Below are 16,863 nucleotides of genomic sequence, written 5' to 3'. Positions count from 1 at the left end.
TTCAGTTCACATAGTGATTCACAAGTGTGAAATTAAAATACAATCTGCATGAATGTTTCATCCAACTCTGTATAGGTTGAATGGGTTGTCTTTCTCCAGTAGAACAGACATTCTGGCGGACTGAATTTTATCTCCCCTGTAAAACCACCCACATGCCCCCTCTCCTGATCCACACCAGGGGGTTGGAAGTGGGCTTTAGGGGCTGCTAGGAGGAGGGGAAGGGGAACTCTATGATGCACATGGAAGTCCACTTGAAATATCTTGGATTTAACCCATAATTTTTTACTTACCATACAGTAGAACACCTTAGCACCAACTTCTGTGTTTACAGTAGAAATGCAATGCATTGTTTCATAAGCATTCTTTTTTCAAGTAAGAAATAAGAATCTGGAGTCTGCACACTTTATATTATGAAATGGAAAACCATTAGTTGGGTTCAGATTAAAGACATCTTGGAGTATCTAAAGAAGAAATCATCAAATCCCAGGAAAAAAAGTCATGATGAGGTGGAGGGAGAAATTCAGGAAAGAACAATGAGTTGGTGCCAGTTTACAAACATAACACCAAATGCTTCCTTAACCTATCAAAGGACCAATTCTCATGGGCTGTGCTGTGTAAACTGACCTTAACTGAAGCAGACTATGCAATAAAATGGTTATCTAATTGTTTCATTATACATTCAGATTCACTTTAAGGGTATGTTTAGTTTGTAGCATGGAGGACGACTAGCTGAAATAACCTAGGCCTGCTTCTCCATGAAGCCAGTTTCACAAGGTCTGGCTCAGCTTCTGCTTTGCTTCTGGCAAATGTCTGGTTCTATGACTGCCGGTAGGAATAAGTCCTGTTCATCCATGTCAAGTTGCATGTATGGCCTTAGATTTTTGCTGAACAACTCATCAGAGAATGTTACGAAGATATGAAAGCAGGGCCACTTGGTTCCACTTTCCACACACACCCCTTTCCCCAAGTAATAGTTACCTCCTCTTTTTTGAAGGCCGGCTGAAGTTTCTCATCCTGTAGTTTTCCTTTTTTAGCTTCCACTTTAACCAACTTCTCTTCCCCCTTTGTGCAATGTTTTTGTAAGATGAAAACATGAGATCTATGGCAAACCCTATAACATCTCTTGCAGCCGCAACAAAGCTGTGCTCACATACCCCTCCTTCTGTGCCGCTGCTGCTGTGCACGCAACTCCCTCTTGGTAGCACAGTGACTTCCACATTCCTCCTGCACATGTGCGCGTTTTCCTTCACTCTGACGTGCCCGCGTTCTCACATATCTCAGCAGAGCTCTGACTGTGCCTGATTCTAATATCCAATGGATGCGTATTCAGCAGCCGCACCATAAAAATTTGCTGGGTGCTCGTCCTCAGCCCATGCTGTGCCTTCATACCTTGTGTACGCATTTGGCTGCTGCCCTTGGTCTATTTACGGCCACAGAAAAAAAGGAGAGGAAAGCGTGAGGGATTCAGAACATGCACGAATTCCTGTGAGAAGGCCCAAGGTCCAAAAAGGAAGGACACATGCACCAACCAAGTCATGGAAAGGTGGAAAGCAAGAAGCTGAAGGTCAAAAAGGAACCAACCCTGGCAAGAGTTAGTAGACAAAAGTGTGGAGAGAATACTGTGAGCAAATTCCAATCCAGTTTCATTTGTCTGTTTTGTAAAATGCATTACATTTCCAACAAAACACAGGCAAAAACTGATTGGGTGCAACATGTTTACTGTACCTGTTTTTTTAGAAAAGCTGTGGATTTTTCCTCTTGTACCTTCTTCTCTTTTACCTGTGTGCCTTCTGTCTTCTTCTCTTCTATTTTCTTCCCTTTAACCTGATCTACCTTTTTCTCCTCAGCCTTTTGTTTTGCCTTTAACCTTTCTTCTTCTAGCTTAGCCTTTTCTTCAGCTGCCTTCTTAGCCTCTGCTTTCGCTCTCTCCTGCTCCTCAGCCTCCCTCTTCTCTCTTTCCTTTGCCTTTGCTCTTTCTTCAGCTGCCTTCTTCTCTTCAGCCTCCTTAGCCCTTTTCCTCTCCTCAGCTTCACGCCTCTCCTTCTCCTGAGCAGCTTTTTTCTCCTCTGCCTCTATTCTCTTTCTCTCCTCCTCAGCTTTCTGTTCTTCCTCTGCTTTGATCCTTTCCTTTTCTTCTGCTTCTAGCCGCTCTTTTTCCTCAGCTGCCTTTTTCTCTGCTTCTAGCCGCTCTTTTTCCTCAGCTGCCTTTCTCTCTGCTTCTAGCCGCTCTTTTTCCTCAGCTGCCTTTCTCTCTGCTTCTAGCCGCTCTTTTTCCTCAGCTGCTAGCCTCTCTCTCTCCTCCTCAGCTTTTCTTTCCTGCTCTGCTTTAACTCTTTCCATTTCCTCTTGCTCAAGCCTCTGCTTCTCCTCTGTCCTTTGTTTCTCTGCTTCATCCCCATCCTCCTTAACCTTCTTTTCTTCAAAGGCTACTGTAATGCTTATGGCCCCGCCACTGTCTGCCAGAACACCTGTGTCATTCTCTATGTTCTGCTCATCTGTGTTTCCATCAAGATGTTGGACTTTGACAGTGACAGCTTCCTCCCCACTGTCTGCTGTTTTCTTTTCTAAAGTTACTTCTACCTGATTATCTTCTATGGCTCTCTGCTTTGGTTTCTCCTCTTGTTCCTCTGCTTTGCCCTCCTCATCCTTCTTATCTTCCTCATCTCCCCTCAAGTTATTCCTCTGGTATGATTTGGTGATGGTTTCAGTTTCCTCCAGCTCATAGTGTCTTCTGTGGGTTTCCACCTTCTCTTTTTCTGGGGTCTCGTTTTCTTCAACATTATTCTCCACTTTTCTGCGGGTGAATGACAGACTCTCATTAGTAATTGTTGGGTCAAATTCCTTTTGGCGCTCCAGGGCTTCTTGAAGACGTTTCTGGCGCCTTTCTTCCCTCTTTGCCAGCCTCTCCAAGAACACCGCATCATCATCTGCATCAACTTGCGTATTTGTAACGGTGGTAACTGTAGTCATGGTACTTTTATTGTCTTCTTCCGCTATGCTGCATAAGACAGACACAGAATATGTTTAATGATTTCTGTGCCCCCCATTCCCACCTTCCACCCCTACAAAGACCTCTAGAATTCAACAAATACTCTGGGGTGACCTTACCCTGAGGTACACAAGAAGCTGCCTTTCATGCAGTGCTCTTTCACATCATTTCCTACCAGATGTTTTGAATTTATTATTTATATCCCAGCTTTTTCTTCCTGCAGGGAACCCAAAGCAGCTCACAGAACCCTCCTCTTCTCCATATTAGTCTCACGCCACCCCTGGGGAGTTGGTTAGGGCAGGAGTCCATGGCTGGCTTGGAGTCAGCCAGTGTACCCTATGGCCTGGTTTGGACTAGAAGCTGGACCTTCGTCCAGGCCCAGCACTGTAACACAGGCACATCCAGGCCCAACACATGCCCAATAGTGCAGGTCTGACACTCTCACTGTTACGCCATGCCAGCTCTCATTTTGAACTGGATTCGTTTCCAACCGGACATGCCAGGGATCTGTACCCACCTGAACTCATGCCTGGGACCCCTGCTGTTCAGGGGAAAGTCAAAACGATGGTTCAGTTCCCACACTAACAGTTCCAAGTTTTGGAGGGCCCCTGGGCAAGACATCTCAGCGGCCAGCCTCCCTTCTCACTGCCAGCATCACCGTCTGCCATTGCTTTGCATTCCCCTTCTCACCGGCGCTACCACTGGCTCGCTTGACAGGCAGGAAGCAACTTCACCGTGGCAGCCGCCGCTGCCACTGCCCCTCTGAACAACCAAAGCAGGAGCCGGAGGAGCAAGCAGGCTGCCGTGGTGAAGAAGAAGGGGGATCTTGCCACTGGGCCCCCGATGAGCTGTGGGCGCTCGTCAGCTGCCCAACCGAGCACACCTGTCCTGCAGGTCCTGCTCCCCACTCTATTCGAAAGAAAGCATGGATAAATAGGAATAGAGGCCCGCTGCTGCAGCCCCACACTTCTGCTCTGCAAAGAAGCTCCCTCCTTAGATTGCTCATCCTGATGTGAGAACAGTGAACCCTTACTTCCATCTCTTGGACTGCACTCAGCTTCTGTCTCCTAAACTGTCCTCTGAAGTCAGTGTTCAGTAATGAACTGGGTGCATCTCTCTCTTCCGCATGGATGGGGTTCTGAGGGCAACATTGCAGGATCACTCTCCTCATTAGCAGAGAGCACTGGAGGCTGAGCAGCCCATGCCACTGCTCTCAGTACACTCTTCAAGCAAGGTAACTGATGCTGCCCAGCTGCCCCTGGATCATCCCCTCACTTGAAAAGGTGGGCAATACAGAACATCATGTTAAAATGGAGCAGCAGTAAATGGTTCAGCTCTTCTACTCGAATTGCTTTAGTAGGCAGGCTGAAATGATTTCTGGAGCTGTTCACAGAGCTGAGACTTACTTGTTTTGGGCGTTGACTTCAGGTTTCTCCTGTCCCTGTGGCTCATCAGCTTCCTTTTGTCGCAGTCTTTCCTGCCGTGCCCGCCTGCGGCGTTCTCGGGCAGCTTCCTCCTCATCATCATCATTTCTTTGATAGGATAATCTGAAACACACACACAATTTAAGAAAGGTCAGAGACTCCGTTTGGTGTGTCACCTGTAATCTAGAACGATATCAGACCACAGCATCCATTGTTGTAGTCCATGGACTAGGGCTGTTCCGAGGTTATGATGTGTATAATATCATCATGCTACAGAGCTCTGCATAGACTAAACTCCCAAACAGTCTCTGAACCCAATGAGTAAACAATCTCACATTTTTAAGTTTGAAAGTCTACAGTGGGAGGGAATAGGAGGGAAATAAGTGGGAAAAGTAAGGGCGGTGAGTGAAGGCACATGGATTTAACATGCTTAGGATTTGTTTGTCCTGGGAATGAGAACGAAAGAGTTAAACTTCCTGGGAAGGGCAGGAAGTGGTATGGCAGAGGTGGTCTGGGAATGTCCAGACATATGCAGTGGCAAGGGCCCTGTGTGTTCCAAAAAGCTAAGGAGCAGCCATTTTCTGTCCACTTCTTGTACAGTTGCTTTTCAAGCCACGCAAGGAGAAAGATCATACCATACTGGAAGCAGCCCTTGAGGGGAGGAGGGGAACGGAAATGTGCCAAAGGGGAGGAGTGTGAAAGGTGATTCAGCAGTTTTCACACCCTAGCTTTATGAGTTCTAAAAGAAATTTAAAAGCTAACATGGTCAGTGGGTAAGACTCTATTAACCTGTCAGAACCAGAGAGGAAAATTTGCTTCCATGTGGCCTTCGTTGACTTCATCAAGTTTACGCTTTTGCCGTCTTGTTTTGCTACAACCTTTTCTGTAGTGTTTGTACTTGTTGATAAAACCTTGCCAAAAAGAAGGAAGGAAGGAAAGGACGGATGGACAGAAGGAAGGAAGTCCTACACTGGAAGCCAAGCTCAAAGCTGAGGACTGTGAGCCTTTACCCTGAAAGAGCAGAATCTGGTAAAGAAAGCAAGCAAGGCTCAAAGCAGATGTTATGATAAACATGCATCTGGGTGCCCAAAGCAGCAGAGCCTTGCTCCCCGCAGGCCCCTGCACTGTGTCTTACACAACTTAGAGAAGTTCTGGTATCACAGCTCTCTCATGTCCCAGCCCCTGGCTGCTGCAGGTATGCTAGACTTACGAAACACGGTGACATTCAGGACTAGGGTTCAACTACAAAATATTCACAGGAGGCTTGGTGGGAACCAGATGCCCAGCCACCATTTCCTGCGACAGACATTGCTTTAGCATGAGTTCTACTGGAAAAAGGCAGAATCTAAATCAGCCAATCAATTAAAAGGAGTGCATTAATTTGGCAGAGCATGGGGAAAGCACAAGAACCTAGGAGGCTGCTGTACACACAGTCAGAGCCTAGCCTAGTACTGATGATACCGAGTGACTGCAGCTCTCCAGGATTTCAGAAAATATTTTTCCAGCCCCTCCCTGAGATGGTGAGGATTGAACCCAGGATCTTTCACATGCAAACCATATGCTCTAGCACTGAGCTATGGCCCCTCCACCATCTCACAATTTATATGGCATGGATGTTTGCCCCAGTGAACAGATAAAGCACAAAGGGCAGACGTACCATGGAAGTGGTGCCAACCAGGGGTATACAAAGCACGTAACAGACACGTGTCTGCCCTTTCTGCATTTATCTCAAGGAAAGAGACACCAACCTAATTAAGGTGCAGCCATGGCAGCCCTGTAATAGATGACCAGACCCTAAGCTGAATCAACCCATAAGGTTAGGAGAAGGTACCTTATTGAGCTGCACCACTCAGTACTGTGTAATCCACAGGTAGCCAACCTGCCACACTGTGACACGCACAGAACCCACAACAAGAGGCCAGTGGGCCTGGCTGTAGCGAAGCGCCATCTTGCCTCCCTCTTCTACTCTGCACTGCCACTTGTCTCAGCCCAGTTCTTCAGGTAAAGTTAAAGGTAAAGGTTTCCCCTTGACATTAAGTCCAGTCATGCCTGACTCCAGGGGGCAGTGCTCATCTCTGTTTCCTAGCTGAGGGAGCCGGCATTTGTCCGCAGACAGTCTCCATGGTCATGTGGCCGGCATGACTAAACACCAAAGCGCATGGAACGCTGTTAGCTTCCCACCAAAGTGGTACCTTTTTATCTACTTGCATTTGCATGCTTTCGAACTGCAAAGTTGGCAGGAAGTTCTTCAAAGATCCCAAATAAATAAACCATCCAGAGGATGGGAGGCTGCATTGGTACTACAATGCACAAGAGAACAATTACTCCTGTGTTGGGTCTTACCTGCTCAAAGGACTGGAGATTGACCCAGTTTGGCCACAGGGCTCTGACTACAAAGAGCCACCCCTAGCCTGGCTGCCTGGGATTTTGCATCCCAGTGTTTTTCACAGGCGTTCCTCTGATCATCTGTTCACAGAAAAGATAGCTATAGAACTGACCCACTGTAAAGAGCAATGGAAAAGTAGTCACCTAAGAGGGCAAATATTCACTTCCTCAGATTTCAAATGTTGCTCAATCCACACTAGAGCAACCTTCTCTCTACCTGCAGCAAGTCTCTGCATAAGGCTCTTTCCAGGTGAAGCACCTGCCCTCTGTCAGCTGTTTGCTACTGCTGGGAAAACAGCTCCGTCGCAACAGGTTCCTCCACACTCTCAGGCACCTGATCTGTCCTATTAAATATTCATTTGAAAGGAAGATGATGAAAGATAGGCGCACTCATCTCCCTTTCCCTCACCTTGAATTTTCAGCCTGCAAGGCAACCCAGGACTTGACAGGAACTGGCAGTGCAATGGCTTCTTAGACAGTCAAACTTGCAAAGAATCCCCACAGCGCTTTTGTTCAATCTTCTACATAAATCCATACTATTTCATACACTTCTTTACCAACTTGGCTGCCCCATTTTCCTATTCCCTTTCCTAGTCGTACGCAGGAAGCCTGAAAGGAAAAAGAGCCACCAAGTCTCCAGTCACAGCTCCCCTCACTAACACAACCACCAGCTGGCCTTAAACAAGTCAGCTGCTTTTAGTGCTTCCTCCATCTTTTCCCTTACTGCAGAACATTCATCAAGATGCAACTGGGCATCGAGAGGGATAGTTTAACTGGGAATCCTGCACTGAGCAGGGAGTTGTACCCAATGGCCCGCTGGCCTCTCCCAACTCTACTGTTCTATGATTGAATGAAATATTTAGCAAAGCACAGCAGCTCCAAAAAGGAAGGCAGAGAAAACACATGGTCAGATACCATCAAGTCGTAGAAGGACCAGAAGTAAACACGAAGTCAGGAACATGCAACGGGCAGATACTGACAAAGTATGACAGAACCAGTGATGATGGCAAAACCAGGAGCCGGCAGGGATCAGATACGGTAGACGTGCCAGAATTAGAGGCTAAGACAAAGACCAAGTTCCTGACAAGATAGGATCACGCAAGAAACAAAGCAGAGTCGGAAGCAAGCACAATCCAAGGCACAATCAAGGGCAAACGAGCCTGGAAGCAGGATCAGAGACACAGAGCAATCACCACAAGGACCTGCATTGCCCTGGCCAAGCTGAGCAGCACATGGAAGCCGTCCAGAGCTCTCAGCTGAGCTGCACACTTGCACAAGTGCCTACACAGGTCTGAGCCTGGTCCTGGATGCACTTGTGCAGTAAACCTTGCTGCTCTTCACTATCACATCTCCACGGGGATCTGTGTCAAGGCTTCAGGTCCTGACACTGTATGGACATAAGCAACATACCTCTCCAAATACTACAGACTGTTGCTCTTCTTGGGAGTACCCCAGAAGCAACTGGTAGCAGAACAATGCACCAGAGAGAATTTTGTTGGATCCATCAAGGCAACTGTTGCATTCTTATGTTTTTGCATCAACTAAGAAAGTCACAATATATGTACATGCTGACAGGTGCTGGGAAGAAGAGTTTTTTCTTGTCTGCTGCTGCCAGGTTTGCCTCAAGATTCAAACAATGCTAGCTAAGAAAGGATTGGAACCCCTTACACACCTTTAATACCTGTACTTATGCACAATTACAAATAAAAAGGAGAATTCCAGCAGCTATCATTGTCCTCCCTTAGAAGATATTGTGGCTTTGACAACCGACATAACATTTCTCCACATTTCAGCTTGTGCCCTGTGGACTCATAAGCTTTGGTTCCAAAGTTCCAGCAACGCTCCATCATAAGGATGAACTCCTTTGCAAGGTATCTGCTCTTATTATATTATAATAATATTACAGTTATTAGTATTTGTCATACGGAAGCTCTGAAATGGAGGTAGGCGTTGTACAGAAAAGCTGCAATGAAATTCACACATAAATATTATACACTAACCAGACCACAAATAAGGAAAGAAATGGGGCAGGGCAAAGAGAAGAAAATGTGTGGCTCACTAGATTAATTGGATGCACGACATTAGTTGCAATTCTATTCTAAAATTTAACCCAACTCTTTCTATCTAAAAATACATCTTGGCCAGAGAGTTTCACCCTGACAGATGGCGAAGTAGAAGGTCTCCTGGGGAATCACAGAATTGAAAGATTGAGAGCTGGAGTATGGAATGTAAGGTTCATGGGCTGATGCCTATACACCAAAGATCTGTATGAGCTCAGATGCACACAGCCGATTAGCATATGCAAATTGTGCATCCTCTCAGTTTGAAGAAGGTGCTATAGCGCAGTGAATGCTTGGCATGCAAAAGGCCCCAAGCTCAAAATGCAATATTTCGACTTAGGAGGAACACGGGCACCAGGACTGGGAAGACCCTTGCCAAAGACCCTGGAGAGAACCCCTGCTATTCAGAGCAGACGACAGCGGGCTACATGAACCAGTAATTCAATTTGGTATAGGACAACAGGAGCAGAACCAAGCACCAAGGAACAAGCACATGAGGCTCTTCATTCACCCTTGGAATAAACAGAATCGGGGACCTTCATCACATCTGGAATCAATAGACTGGTACTAGCATTTTAAATTCTCCCTTCACCCAGTTTGGGAAATCATCTGAATAAATGCCAGGAAGTTATACTGGGGAAGAAGGAGGACTGAAAATTGGGGTAACGATTATAATAGACCTCCCTAAAAGTGGTTCAGAAAGGCTGAGACTAATGAAGCAAGTTTTGGGGCAATCTGAAATATGAAGAGGAAAGAAAGAGAGACAGAGATGACCTAATATGTGGTTAGAATCTTCACTTAGCTCAATGGGTTGGTTACATAGCACAGCAAAAAGCGCAAAGAACACACAAGAGCAAAAGAGAGTACACATTCTCACAACTGGGAATTAGGCTTAAGAAAAATCAGCATGCAGAAAACAAAATGGTTTGCCTGCTTTCGGACATTAGATGGATATGGATATGTGTCCATGTAGGCATCTGGGTGCCTGCTTCACAAAACCAGTATCTTAAAATCAGAGGTATGACATGCATTGTATCTATGTTCAAAGAAATGTGACACAGGGTGTGAATGGTCCCTCTGTATGGAAAAACACATTGGCTGGAGGGCAAACAACCAGCCAGCTTTTCCTCTGCTCCAACATGCACTGAATTGACCAGCAAAAATGGCAACACAGTAGTTCTATACTTGCTTACCCCACCTTTCCATTCCACAAATGGTGCTCAAGATGCCATACAACATTTAGTATCAATACAAACATTAACATTAAAATCAAACATTCAAACAACACAACAGCAGAGCTACAGAGAAGATACACACAGAGAACAGTATTTAAAAAATCAGGTGGAAAGCAAGCCAAACTGCCAAAGTTTTGTCAAAAAAACCAACCAAACAAACCAACACACACAACCTTTAATTGGTAACAGAAAGCATTAAGAAAGGAGCAAGGAAGATTATTTCAGGCACAGAGCCCCACATTCTGGGCTCCCCAACATAGAAGGGCCTGTCTCCACACTCCCAACTAATGGGATACACAGAAGGTAAGCAGAACAGCTGGAGAAGTCAAATTTCTCTTGAGAAGTCAAGAGAGGGGAGTACCAAAATCCCCTGCAGTTAGTACCTTCAAATCAGTGAGCCATTTGCACTATTACCCTTTTGTTTTTTTAGAAGCCTTGCCTGAACTCATCTAAGCACCATCATCTTACTGGGTAACAAAGAAGCAATCCAAATTTGGAGCCCCTCAGTTTCTATATGGTGGAAAACAGATCCTACATTTTACAACATGAAATGCAAGCAGATTCTCCCAACTGCATGTCAAGAAACTCCATAAATCGCCTCTTGTGAGTATCCCAGGGTGAACTGCAGGAAAGACCGCCCGTAAAGAGCAAAAATAAAACCTTCAGCTACTGAAATACTGTTGAATTTGCCTCCAACAGAAAGATAAAAGGACTTGCTGGAAGCATCCCAAAGTGGAAGCAAGTAATTTGCTCAATATGCGGAGTCAATAATGGTTTGCTGTTTCCCTTCATCTACAATAGGTAAAAGACTCAGGGCTGGTTTCCATATGCACTCTGGGTTTGGCAGCCATTTTCCTTTTTTTTCTCCCCCCCCCCCCCATCACACAAAGGAGACACATGATTGAAGCAGGATATCACACATCTGTATTTTCACTTCTGTCCCCTTGTCCACCATATGACGATCCATTTAAAATTTACTTAAGCAAGATAACAGTGCCTATAGAAAACTGGCCAGTTGGGTTCAAACAGAAATGGACAGTGTCCAGACTTAGTTATGCTTAAAGCAGACCCACTGAAATTAAAGGAACAAGTTAATCATGACTCTCCTGTTGATTTCAATGGGTCAACTCTAAGTCTGGACCCAACTCAATGCATCCTAGGTAGATCTGATAGAAAAATATGAAACTGCTGGACTGTTTCTCCATTTCGCCCAGTACTGCATTACTAATCTAACTCTCCTGGAGCCCAGCATGTTTCCCCTGACCCTCCAAACATTTTATTCTTTGCAACTGGGTTTTGAATGCCATGAAACACCATGCCTCCTTGTGAACTAGCTGTAAACAGCACAATGCTGAAACAAAATCCTATTTCTGAAATATTCCAGAAATTGACCATGTTAGAGTTGAGCCTTCAGAGTATGATACTTGAGTTTTACGAACCAAGCATACAGTGCGTGCTTTGGGACATTTGTTTTTGGTGAATTGCCTTGAAGCCAAGTGCTGTGAATGAGAAAGATGGCTGCTTTTGGCACACATTCTCCAGGGCTGTTGGCTGGTCTCCAAATGTATGAGAAGGAGGAGGTGGAGCGGCCCGGAAGGGGACCTAGGAATGTGGGCCATCCCAAGACTCTGAGATGAGAGAGAGGTGCTTATCTCAAGACCAGACCCACCAGGTGGGCATGGAATAAACAAGATGCACAGCTGGGAGGAGGGGGCCCTGAACAGGGGAGTTTTGCAGAAACAGACCAGGCAGCCATGGCTCTTGGCCACATGACGTGGCAACAGCAGAGGAGGACAGCCCGATTAGAGGATCAGTGTGCAGAGAGGAGGTGTGGGATGGGGCCCAGGCATGCTCATAAGGAGAGTTCCTGGAGATGAAAACTAGACTGGATTTAATGAGCAGCTCTGTTCACGCTCAGAGATCCATTCCGGGTGTTTTGTGCTTTCGGTCTATGCTTTGCAAGGAAAAGGCCTGTGGCTTTTCAATGCACAAAGGAGGAACACCAGCTCCCAACACCAAGTCTGGCCAAAAGGCATTTAATCATGTGGATCCAATGCAAGGATCAATCCAATAGTTCTAATTGTAAGACTTCTCTCTGTTCCAAATGTTATTCTTTAAAGTAAGAGAAATAAACATGACAAGCACATGGGACATGAGCCTGGACGAAACGTAACTTCCCTCAGTTTGTTCCCAAGTGTTTTGGGACACATGTCCCTACCTTCCCTCTTTATGTTCTGACTGTAGGAAATCCCAGCACAACCCTAGTACAGCTTCAGCAAATGCCAGCATTGCTGACAAGCGAAAGGTAGAGCTGCTTTGCAAGAGCACCCATTTTATACCAAGTCTCACAAGCTAACTAAATATTTCAGGCAGCCTTATCTTTCCTTTATGTTTTTCATCCTTCCTTTGGCTACTTATGAAAAAAGAGTCTTCTCTGAGGTTTTCTTTCTCCCCACTTGAAGAGATGGGATACAGCCCTTGCGTAGAACGCATTTGCAGATTTTACTTTAATGTTTTTTAACGGATGAATTTCAAGTCAGCATACAAAAAAGATGTTATATCCAGAAAATGCAAAAAGGCTGATAAAAACAACAGTGTCCTTCCAACCCAGGAACCTATCCTTCACCCTTTTAACCTCACTTCTGCTACTTTTCACCCTGGTTTCCTATTTTGAAGTTATTTCTGTGTGCAGCATAATTTATGAAACAGCCATATTAGGGAAATGGTAGTTTTGTCAGAATATAAACGAGGAGACTTAAATATAAGCCACTTTATCTCTGACTCAGACAATATGGATAGGTTTAAGAGATGTATTCACCAGCCTGAACATGCTGATTTTTTATTGTGGGACTGAAGGATATCACCATTTTCAAAATTATTAGTAACAGGCAAGGGCAGTTTTAATTCATTGGAGAGCACTGAAGGGGTGAAATAGGACCGGATTAAAGCAGCACCAACAGCCACTCAGCTAAGCATAGTAAATCTTCCACTATTCCATCTCTGCTGAGTTGCAGAATTAAGCACTAGAAAACTGCAAGCAGGAGAATACTAACAAAAAGACATGTAAGAAAGCAACTGTTTGTCTTCTACAGACTGCTAGCTGAATCAGTGCTCTAGCTTCGTTATTGGATTTGTAGTAAATTATGCTCACATTAGATTGGAAAGATACTAGGACAAAATGAGAAAGCGGGTTCCCAGTGTGATTGCCTAGCAACCAAGGAACAGACTTCTTAACCATTTCCAGGTCAACAAGGAAGTGCTTGCAAATGCAACTTGGCCAAGAAAATACCAGGGTAACTCCCCACTACTCCCCTTTCTGACTGGCAGACTAAATATTGCTAATAATCAGAAAGCAATTGATATGAAAGAAAGAGACCCCTGGTGAACAAGGGTCAACTGTGACATATCACATTAACTGAAGTAAACTGTTCTGATCTGGGGGAAGGGGAAACTTAACTTTGCAAATATGAGCACTGTTGCAATGCGCAGGGAACACAGCTAACAAGAATCAGATGTTTCACATTCCTGTCTTACCAACATCTCTGGCTATATGGATGGATACCATGTGCAGGGATCTTTCTTCAAAGTAGGGATGAAGTATACAGCAGTCTCGGGGTTTTTCCAAAGTTTACTGTAAATGCACAGGTAACCAGAACCCAAGATACCCAGGAGTTAGGAAGTAAAATCCTAACAGGATTAGAGACACAAAAGCCCCACGCAACATCAAGAAAGCAAATCCTGATACCTCTCTTATTTCCATGCAAGCCCACTTTTAACAACAAAAGAGATTAACTTCCTTCAGAAGGATTTCATAATACAGATTCCAAAGAACATCTGCAACTCTATTTACAGCATACTTTCATCACGTACTTCTGTGTAACTTACAAATATTTTGTGAATTTCCTCCATAGGAATGGAAACAAAACTATTGTTTTCTATAAGGTCAGAAGGGACAGCCTGTCTCAGCCTTAGTTCCCCTGCTTCTACAAACAAAAAAAACAATGGCTTACCTCAGAATACTCCAGTGGCAATGAATAACATACATTCTGTCTTTTTTCCCTCACCTCCAGGAAAGCCATCTCTGGACTAGTGCTCTGCCTTTGAAATGCGTGTCAAAGGGGGGGATGCAAACTCAAAATGTCAAGCTAGAGAAGTTACACAGTGTGCTACTGACATAAACAAACGTTTACTTTAAAGCTAGTTTACTTGGTTTTAAGGCACAGTTCTGCAACTCACGTAATTGGGCAACTATTTTGCAGGAGCATTGGAGGGAGATGGTCCACAGTCATCCCCCTCCATCCCAGAAAGGGCTGCTGGCAGGCATCACAGCCACCAGAGTTCCTCTTTCCACACACACATGCCCCTCTCTTGTTTCTCTGTGGGCTGTGGGGAAGCCAGGTGGTATCCAGAAAGGAGATCCCACTTCCTCAGTTCCAGTATATGCGTGTTTCACTCTTGAAGAAATGAGCTTAGTTCCCACTCTAAAGCTGTTAAACCAGCTAGAAAAACGAAAGCTTGCATCACCTTTCTTCTCCAACAATACCTTTAGGATACTGTGATATAAGACTGGGTTTATCTACAAAGTGACTCTTGCTGCAGTGAGACCATGAAGGGAAAATAAAAGAATATTTTAAAAGAATCTGACACTTTATCATTCCCTGCAGTCAGCAAACAAAAAGTAACCTTAAGCACATGACTTCAGAAAAGCAAACATTTCACTCCTGTCTCCTTTGCTGAAGAAATAGAAGCAGGAGGAAGAGGAGGATGATATTCTCATTGCTAATGGCTTGAACCTAAACCAAACCCACCAAGTAGTTCTCCATTTTTGGATAATTCCTAGAAGAGGCAGGATCCAAATGAAATAAATATTGCCTTAAATGTTGCATTTCACTGTGAAAGAATTAAGGATTCTCGGTATGAGGAGTTTAATCCACTTGTTTTTTCCTGAGGCTGCTTCTTCCATCTCATTGCAAGAGGAAAACTGTGTCCTTTATTCAGGGATTTTTCCAGAAGTTTGTGTATCTGTGCCTTTCTATATATTCTATCGACCAACCATAAGGTGATATTATGGTACAGCTGCATTATCAGGCTTTTGTTCTGCTGTGTTGCAGTTTAAATGCAGCCAGAGTTCCCTTTTTCTAAAACTTAAAAAAAGCAGCTAAAATGGCTGGAAAACATGGAAAAGGCCGTGGAGAATGACAATGTCATGTATATGCCCTGCAAACTTTCATGAGCAAGGGATCACGAGAGTGTAATGAATGCTTCTTGTAAAAAATGCTTTTTGAAATGACTTTTTTTTCTCCCCTTCTGGACCATTAGTTCAATGTTGATAGGGTCTTGTACAACTGCTCTGTAGCCACAAAAATCCTATCTCAATACCTACCTCTTCAGCATGGCCTTGGACTTATCTCCTAATCTTTATTCTCATGTACCTGAGCAATAAGGAGCGACTGTAATTTGCCCAAATTCCCGCCTCAGTGCCTTTTTCTCGTGTGTTGTTTTCCTCATTAATTTTGTTTTCGAATATAAGCTCTAGGGGGTAGGAGGGACCTGCATTTTTTTTTGGTTGCTTACAACATGTTTTAAGTAACTATGTACAAAGATGGCACTTTGATAAAAACAGGATACTGAGTTATACCTGGAGTCTAAACATCCATAAAATTCCACCTCTGCTCACTCCTGTATTGGTCCAGCTAATGGGCAGGCAAGGACTAAGGCTACCAAGAGTGACGGCAGGTAAAGGACCAGAAGAGCAAGAAGGGAGTGGACAGAGTGGACAGACCATGCTGAAGCAAAGAGGTGAGGGGTCTTGATAGACTCATCCAGGAAACAGAGAGAAATCTTCAGCCCTGTCATCCTATCTGGCCTTGGGTAAGTTCCTTACAATGGGAAGTTTTCTGCCAAGATATTTAATATTGCTGGTGCTGTGAAGCTGTGTTACAATTACACAAGAGGCTGCAGGCCTGAACACACAGCAAAAGTTATATATTTTATGGGTTGTACCTACAGGCAATTTGGCTACAGAGAGGCAAGCAAAAGCCAAGGCTCATGAAGGCAATGATTTCAGGGGCCCAGTTTGAAAGACACACCTTCCCAAGTTTTAGATTCTTTGGCAGGAGGAATATACTTTACTGTGTTCCTATATGCTTTCTTTAATGTTTATATTCTCTCCTCCTGCCCCTCAAGAATAAAAATAAAAAGGCTTTTCAAATCGTCAAAGGATGAGCTTCAGGAAAAGCATAGAGCTCGGAGCTCACTGACTTGAAATTTAATCAGTTGTTCCATGAAATCCAATTTGAAATGGCACAAGAGGTTCTCTTGTATGGGTTTCCTTCAGTTCGTCTTTGCCTCTAGTTAAGAGGAAAAGCATGGCAAGAATGCCAAAAATTGTGCCAAATATAACACGAGAAAGAATGTTTAGCTTATGGCAGTGCTAGGCTTAACAGGTGATGGTGCCGTTTACCAGCCACCAAAAACACACACCATGGCACACACCACGGAAAGGGACAGAACTCTTCACCAAAGTTCTAGCACCATGCTGGGGGAAGCAGAAGCCCCTGTCTATTTTGTCAGCCCCAGCCCAGGTTTGTGGTGCCAGTTCAGGGACTTTAATAGGCTCTGCAGAACCATGGGAGACAGATCTCAAGATTTTGACTCTTTGGCACACTTAAGAGCTTTGCTGCACCGATCTGATCCAGCATCTCATAAAGAGGTCTTGCGGAAGGAGCCAAGTTCAGAAAAAGTGCACAAGATATATAAACTTTCTGCTA

The 16,863-nt window shown here is 44.6% G+C and overlaps 1 protein-coding gene across 13 annotated transcripts in view; it reads right to left on the bottom strand.

Moving 5' to 3' along the window:
- The window catches only part of CALD1 (caldesmon 1), a 203,995-nt gene that overhangs the window by 25,152 nt on the left and 161,980 nt on the right, over positions 1–16,863 (bottom strand). For 9 of the 13 annotated variants that reach the window (XR_006417137.1, XM_044455647.1, XM_044455649.1 and 6 more), the window contains 3 exons: positions 4,396–4,536; positions 1,726–2,998; positions 979–1,062 (listed from right to left, as the gene is read on the bottom strand). Coding sequence is in view for 12 of the 13 variants with exons in the window: in XM_044455647.1 (XP_044311582.1) it covers positions 979–1,062; positions 1,726–2,998; positions 4,396–4,536 (1,498 nt within the window). In the remaining variant the exon portion in view is untranslated. The remainder of the gene's footprint in view (positions 1–978; positions 1,063–1,725; positions 2,999–4,395; positions 4,537–16,863) is intronic. The other 4 variants (XM_044455655.1, XM_044455656.1, XM_044455652.1 and 1 more) reach the window with 3 other exon arrangements.

The sequence above is a fragment of the Varanus komodoensis genome, unplaced genomic scaffold (genome assembly GCF_004798865.1).
Source record: "Varanus komodoensis strain SLA01 unplaced genomic scaffold, ASM479886v1 scaffold8, whole genome shotgun sequence".
Taxonomy (NCBI): domain Eukaryota; kingdom Metazoa; phylum Chordata; class Lepidosauria; order Squamata; family Varanidae; genus Varanus; species Varanus komodoensis.
This window is presented reverse-complemented; position numbering and strand designations above follow the sequence as displayed.